This window comes from Hetaerina americana, unplaced genomic scaffold (assembly GCF_022747635.1).
Source record: "Hetaerina americana unplaced genomic scaffold, ioHetAmer1.1.p SCAF_7, whole genome shotgun sequence".
Taxonomy (NCBI): Eukaryota; Metazoa; Arthropoda; class Insecta; order Odonata; family Calopterygidae; genus Hetaerina; species Hetaerina americana.
Window position 1 is genome coordinate 16,967,579 of NW_027287316.1, and position 7,722 is coordinate 16,975,300.

Genomic DNA, 7,722 nt, shown 5'->3' on the forward strand with positions numbered 1-7,722 from the left:
CTCCTAATTCTGTTTATAAGTATTGTCGGGCAAATTTCAAAGGACCTAAATGCGACTTCCAATGCAATTCTCATGGATAGTATTGGGACTTCAATTTTCAAATGAATGATAAATAAAAGAAGATCTGTTTTTCACTTTTAATTCTTTTTCATTCAATATTTTATGCCCTAATTCCCCATACCTCTGAGTTCATTTTGTTAAGCTTTTTCTTTCAATTAGTTTTTCTGCATTTGTAGGAAGAAATAGAACTCTTTTAAATTTTTTATTCTCTCTGCATCATAGGTTATATTCCATCTTCTAATTGTTAATAGTTTATTAAAACTAAAAACTCCTGAGGCAAGCAATGAACTTAAAAAGAAATGTTCATAACCAGTGGAAAAATAATTAAATTTACCTGAAATTAATGAAAATGAAATCATTCTAACCATTATTTTTGTCAATAAATGACATATATTTTAATGACTTTGTCTTGTGGCAGCAATTGCTGATTTAAATCTGAGTATTGTTATGATATGACCCATAATTTTTTGGAAATTTGCCACTATAAAAAAATAAATATATTCTCGAGGCATAAGATCAAATGCCTTTCTGAAGAAAACATCTGCTTTCTGCTAAATCTTGAAACAATATTTTTTTCCAAATTTCAAACTGAGGGCATCCAAATATTTTTCGACATTTTGTACCCTGTGTTTACGCTGTTGTGGCAGGGCTGCTGAGGGTGTAAGGCATTTTGAGTATGGCATTGGGAGGGTGCCTGCAAGGGTAAAGGACACTCATACGAGCCCAAACTCCCCCCGCAGTGGGGTTGGACACCACCACCACCACAGGAGAGCAAGGCGGAGGAGTACGGAGGGTGAGGAGGAGAAGGGACATGGAGAGGGAAGTGGTGCTGGAGGACTAAAACCCCCAGAAGGCAGCCAACTTGTGACATCCACATTGCAGGAAGATGTTGCGTTGCTGTCTCAGGAGGTAATCCTTGCATTGCTGGCTCTGCTTTTCAATTTAACCTCAAACATCGACATCCATTTCAGCTCCCTCTTTGTGTTCAGCTGGCCAATAGACAGCCCTATATACTGAAAGCATAAATAAATATCAATAATTGGTCTTGTGTTTGAAGGTTAAGATGCAGCGTTTTTTTGTGCTATATTAATATTATTTCATGATGTATTTTATAAGATGATCATCATATGATCATCATCTCTTTGTATTATATTCAACATTATTTCTTGTTGACTATTGACATAGCTAAAGGAAGATGTATGCAGGGACATTGGAGTTTTATTGCAAGAGATTAATACCAAGGATGCAGTGCTTTGATAATTAATACACAATGTTTTGCGATATGTAAATTCTTAATGGTGTGCAATGTCTCAGGGAACATTTTTAATGAAACATATATTTTTGAGCTATGGGACCAGATTATGACTTTGAATATTCCTGTAGGCATGTTTCATTTTGTATCCCCTAAAGAGCATGTCTAGTCCTATGCTTTCGATCAAGGCTCTTAGAATTACCGTATTTTCCCATTGATAACACATGCGTTATATACAAAAGTGTTCAGATGATCAAAAAACTGACAATGCATGTTATGCAATGGAAATTGAAAAAATTCAAACATTTACAGACATATGTGCACAATAATTTATAGAAGAGTTTTGCAAAAATAAATTATTCTGGAGGAATGCCTTTCTAATTGTATTCTATTTATACAGATCTCCTATTGTTACAGTCATTTCATCTGATAAATCCATGAGAAGAAGAAGAAACATATAATTTCAATACTTCATTAATTTAATATGTAATACTTCTTCATTCTAATGCATAGTACTTCATGTATACATAGAGTATGTCGTATTATATGCAGGTACATGTAAATATACAATAGGATAGGTAGACCACTCGAATCCAAGAAATTCATCACCTGAATCACAATTGAATGAATTAAGTGCATTTATTATCTCCTAAGGCACATCACCGAGTTCACTATCTGAAGTTAACTCTTCCTCATCTTCTAGCACTGGCATTGAAATATCATCTAAAGTTTTTTCAAGTCCCTCTCACACCCTGCCAACTTTCCAGGATCCACTGGCTTATTTCTTCATAAGACACTATTTTAATCCTTTCTGATTCTGTGTAGTCTTTCATACCAAACATCATCCACTTTTCCCAACTAGAACGTAACTTTGATTTAAAAGATTTATTATTGGGTAAATCCTGGCAGCCTCGCAATTTCCTTTTTCTTTTGCAAAATTGATGACATCTGGCTTAAACATCGCTGTATACAATTTTCTTTTCCATGGGTAATTTTCTTGAGAAAATTGTAAACCACAAAAGCTTAACTCAGTTCAGGTTTGAAACAATCATCATGTAGGCGGCACTTTCATAGAACTTGGAGGGTTTGTAGAACAGCTGAGCGCCAATACTAACAAAGTGAAGTAAAGTGGACAAAACAATAAAATTCTATTTCACTCATTCTCTTATTTTTTTAGATTTGATTTGCTGAAAGTTAATTTATATAGCAAATAAAAGGGCACACAAACCTATATCTCGTTTCAACAATCATAGCAAAAAAGCAACAAGGCAGCATATTGTGTTGGCTTGTAAATATTGTTTATTTTTTGATCCTTCTGTTTTTTGGAATTAATTTCAACCACCTGGCTCTAATCTTCTGAATACTTACGGTAGATATAGCCACAGACAATTATGCTTCCATGTATTCATTGGGTGTTCCTATCTATTAGTATATGGACGTATACGTATTTTTGCACATGCAATATAATATATATTACGTAGATGTGCGGCATCTATACACGTTCAAGATAACTATTAAGCCCTGGGTGCGCGGTATCTATACATATTCTTGATAACTACAAAGTTCTGGGTGTGCATTATACATGAAGGTGCACGCTATCGATGGGAAAATACGGTATATTAAATTGGTTATCATGCAATATTTAAATATTGAGGTTTCACTACTTATCCCTCCAAGAAACTTATGGACCTCTTTGAGAAATGTTTCTCTATCACCCGGAGTAACAGGGAGCAAAAGAAAACTGAACTTTCAGGGTTTACTATGCACTAGAAAAATCCAGTGCCCTTTATTTTGACATCATCATGAAATGATGTGTTATGTGGCAATTCTCTGGCATTCTTCATCACCTTCCTTCTTATATCATTTCTTTAAAATGTTTTGTTCCTTCCTTCCAAATCTTTCACTACTGATGCATTGATTATCTCCTTTTTATAAATAAAATAGCTAACCCAGTTCTTATTCCTCCTTTCTATTTTATGCAGTAGCCTTATCTATTTCCCAGGATGTCATGAATCCTCTTAATTCTCCATTTATTCTATTCATTGTATTACTTCCATTCTTCTCCATGCCAACAATTCCAGGCCTGAGTTCTTTTTTATCTGATGCTCTTAATGTGGATCCATGTTTAGGTTCCATTTAAAAACATGGTCCAAGCATACAGGAGCACTATAACACTTCATCAATCTCAGCCATCGGTCCATACCAATCATAAGCAACCTTTTCTTAATTATCATCCATTTTTCCATTGAAGTAACTGTCATTGAAATTGCTCCAGTACTTTTTTGTTCAACTGAATAGAATCTTGCTATTTGTATTCTTTCCGTAATCTCCTTCTCACATTTCTAGCTTCTTGCCACTACACTTCTCCTGTATTTAAGCCTCTCTACCTAAAATCAAACGATTATGTTTTGATCTGCATGGTTTCTTCCCTTTGTTCATCCCCATTCTATGTCTCTTAACCATGTCAATCTCTTCTATCATCCTCTTCCATATAAGAGGATCTTTTGCAATCACAACAATATCATCTGGACACTTTAAACATCTTATCCTCTTGCCTTCCATATTTGCTCCAGTATTTTCTTTTTTGTAGGCTGTATTTTTTTCACAAATGCTCCAAACTCTCTTCTGTCATCTCACATAAATGCATTAAAAACAGCATTGGTTATATATAGTACCCCTTGAGTTACCCCTCTCTCCACTTCACACCATTCACTCATTCCTTTCTCGTCATAAACTTCAGACTAATGTTTAGCCTTCCAATCAGTCTTCTACTCCTCCCTTGAGATTTAATACTTGATACAATTACTAGAACTAGTGTTACTCATCAGATCTGTATTTCTTTACATTAGGTGAGAAGTGCATTGCAGGCCCTCCATGCCTTGGCCCATTCGTCAAACAACTGCCTGCACTGCTCTGGGCATTTTCATGGGAGCCACCGACAGAGGACGCCGTCCCCAGGGAGTGCATCTGCAATGGGGCAACCAGCCTTGTCTCATCCCACGCTCGCCCTCCTATCCCCTCACACAGCAGAAGAAGCACCGCTGAGGCGTTGCTCTTCACAGCCTCCTAACATGTTCCTGGCCACGTCAGGTGATGAGGGACAATCCAGAAGAACTTCTGAGACTACATCAATAATGCAAGGAGCAGAATATGCCAGGTTAGGTCAGAGTTCACCGATTTCAGCTCCTGTGTTGACTGGTTCAGCAATATCTTTAGGAGCAGCTTGCTCAGGACTTCAGAGTGGTTTTCAAACTTTTGCACAACAGCCCTCTCAAGAAAAGCATTCACAAGCCCAGCATTCCAGTGGAAGCCCTAATGCATCCCTCCAGGCCTCTGCTAAGATCCTTGTAATCACCTCTGATTCCAGCACAAGTCTGAGAAATCAGATGGGAGATGGCATCACCACTAAGCCACCTGTAGTACGTGAAGGTGAGGAGAGCCAGGGAGTGATGAGGATGATCCCCACCCCCTGCTCCTCTCCCCATCCCCTACTTTATAAGACCGAAACATTGAGCACAAGTTGTGGGCTCTGGGATGCAAGAGTGGAGCCTACGGCATGCGGCACCTCCACGACAGATTCCTCTCATGCCTTCCCAAAGTCAGAAGTGGAAAGCGACAGGATAAGTCATTCCAACCCTCCATCTATTTCCTCTTCCTCTTCCTCCATCCATTCTACAGCCACTGTGACTCATGCACAGGCACAATGTGAATATGCTGCCACTTGTTTACCATTCACTTATCCTTCATTCACTTCTACCACAACATGGGCTAAAACATCACCATCTGACGTGAGTCGTCTTGCCTCCCAACCCAGGGTGAGCCCCTCTCTACCTCTTTCTCTATCCACGCCCACGCCTCTTTCTTCCCCGCTCATCAGTCACAGACAGTATTCCAGTGTTTCTCCATTGCATCGCCATACCTCAGGGTCATCCGAAGTGCAATCACAGCCCTTTGTTTCCTCATCCCAGATGTTTTCCAGCCAAATGGCTGAACACAGATCCAGCAGCAGAGGGACCCAGGTGGGAACTTTAGGGAAGCAGAGGAAGAGCTTACCCTTGACCCACTCAAGGGAGTCCAAGCCTCTAAGCCCACCTTCAAAGTCACTTCCTCAGTTGGAAAATTATGACAAATCCAGTCCTAAGATGGGTCCCTCCCCGATTGTCACCCAAGGCATCAACCAGTCTTCTCAGTCACGACAGTCAGGGATTTTGGCAGATAGCACAAAACCACTTCCAAATGTATCTGCTTTGCCATCGAATATTGGCTCTCCTTCTGGAACTCCAATTATGTGTCAATCGTATCCAAACGTTCACGTTCCTATGCATAACTCCCCTCAAAAGCTGCATCATTCTTGCTGTGATTTCCTTCATGAGGTCAGTATGCCTCTCATTTCCTCTTCAAATGTGCACCCCTCTAGCTCAAAACACACAAAGAGTCATTCATCTTCCTGTTTATGTTTGAGCCATCAAATCAAATCCACTAGGCCCCAAGTTTCCAGAGATCACTGTCCTAGTCCCCTGAACAAAACACCTTCTCTACCTTCTTTAAGTGCCTCATCAAAAACCAAAATGGTTCATCACCAGCACACCAGTCCGCAAAACTTCCCAGCAGAGAGAACGCAAACCTCTGCATGTTCCAGCAGTCATCCATTTCAAGGGGTAGCACAAACGCTTCCCCCACCCAACAATTCATCCATTTTGGCAAATTATTCCAGCTCACTTTCAGTAATATCTCAAGGCCCCTATTCACCAAATTCCGTGCCTAACAATGCAGTCCAACAATCTTCCCACCATGTAATGCAGCAGTTACCCTCTCCTACTCACCCATTCCATGACTGCAGTGACACTTCTACCTCTCTTAACAGTCATCCTGGAACCTCAGACTTTGCGACTTTAGCTGCTTTAGAAATGGGTATACAACCACTTCATCCTATGAACGCACCTACACCTTTACCATCAATGGTGTCCTCTGCCTCAACGCAGACAGAAGAAGACTCATGGATACCCTCTTTTGTTTTGGCCAACAAACAGAGAATACTTAGAATTCTAGGAATGAACTTGCCAATTAAGTCAAAATCTCGAGCTGGATCAGGGATATCACGTTCTACATCTGATCCCCTTCATCGTTCAAAGTCTTTATCTTCTCCAGCAACTCTACCAGCATGGAGCTCCCTTCAATATCAGCGGTAAGATGAAAACCCCTAACTCACATTGGCCTATTTGTTATATATATATGTATTCATGTGTATTATGTAAACTGTTGGTTTGGAATGTGCTGAATGATTTTTAACATCACCCACAGGGACTCAAATAAATCGCTACAGCCACTAATTTCTGAAGAACCAGTACCAAGAAGGTCCTCAGCCATACAGCAGTCAGGTAAAAGGAGTTCATTGCTGGAAGGACAGGAGGATGCTTCATCCAGCAATGTTGAAATGAAAAAGGAGAAAACATGAAAGGACTGAAGTCAAGCCTTCTGTCAGGAAGTTAATATGCAATGTCAAAATTAGGTCTCTATGTTTTGAATGTACAAGGAAATAAGGGCAAGGGAAACAAATAAGTGCAAGGGTCATAGGTAGTGCTGATTCTTTGAATTTTTATCAACAAGCTGGGAACCATTCACATCTAAGTAATGTTCAAAAATTCGAAATGATGACACTGATTGGGGAAAAAATTTTTTGGAAATCAATGAAATATTAAAATGTGCGACAGATATAAAATGTAAATAACATTGTTAATTAGCTCTCTGAAGAACTTTTCATTGAGATTTTGAAAAAATGCCGGCATCTTGACATACTCCTAATATTTGAAAATAAAGACTAGCCTAGTTGAAAGGCAGTTCTTGTTGTGAGAAAGAATCATTTCTCAGCTTATGTGATGTATAAATTATGCAAATAATAGGTTGATAGGTTATATTGTCTAAGATTGTTTTATTCCTGGTGCCATTGCACTTGGGAAAATGTACAGATGTTGACTGCCCTAACAGTCCAAATATAATGATGGAGGAAGTTTCAATCCGCAATACTACACCTATTATTTGACATAAAATTAAGGCTTTATTCCAATAAATGACAGATATTGTTGATAGACATTAAATGTATAAACTGATGAAAATTTACCATGGTGAATGCAAAAAAGTTCCTTTTGGAGATATTGATGGTGCTTGAAGAAAATCCTAAAATCATGCAACAGCAATCATTCACCAAATAAAAATGTAATGATAAAAGTTGGATATGCATACTTAAGAAGGGTGTTAAATAGGCATTTCTAAACATATTTAATTATTTATCACTCAATTAGCATTGTCACATTATTAAAAGAGAATATGATTCTTTGATTCTTGCAATATTCATTTTGTATTCATAAAAACGCACAATATTTAGTAAAATTTATAGTTTTCTGTACACCCAG

At 38.5% G+C, this 7,722-nt stretch overlaps 1 protein-coding gene across 1 annotated transcript in view; it reads left to right on the forward strand.

Annotated features, from left to right (window-relative positions):
* Positions 1 to 7,057, forward strand: part of Elk (Eag-like K[+] channel) — a 520,200-nt gene extending 513,143 nt beyond the window's left edge. The window contains exons 16-18 of the mRNA XM_071595144.1: positions 801 to 969; positions 4,162 to 6,497; positions 6,614 to 7,057. Of these exons, the coding sequence (XP_071451245.1) occupies positions 801 to 969; positions 4,162 to 6,497; positions 6,614 to 6,767 (2,659 nt within the window). The 3' untranslated portion in view covers positions 6,768 to 7,057. The remainder of the gene's footprint in view (positions 1 to 800; positions 970 to 4,161; positions 6,498 to 6,613) is intronic.
* The last annotated feature ends 665 nt before the right edge of the window (positions 7,058 to 7,722 follow it).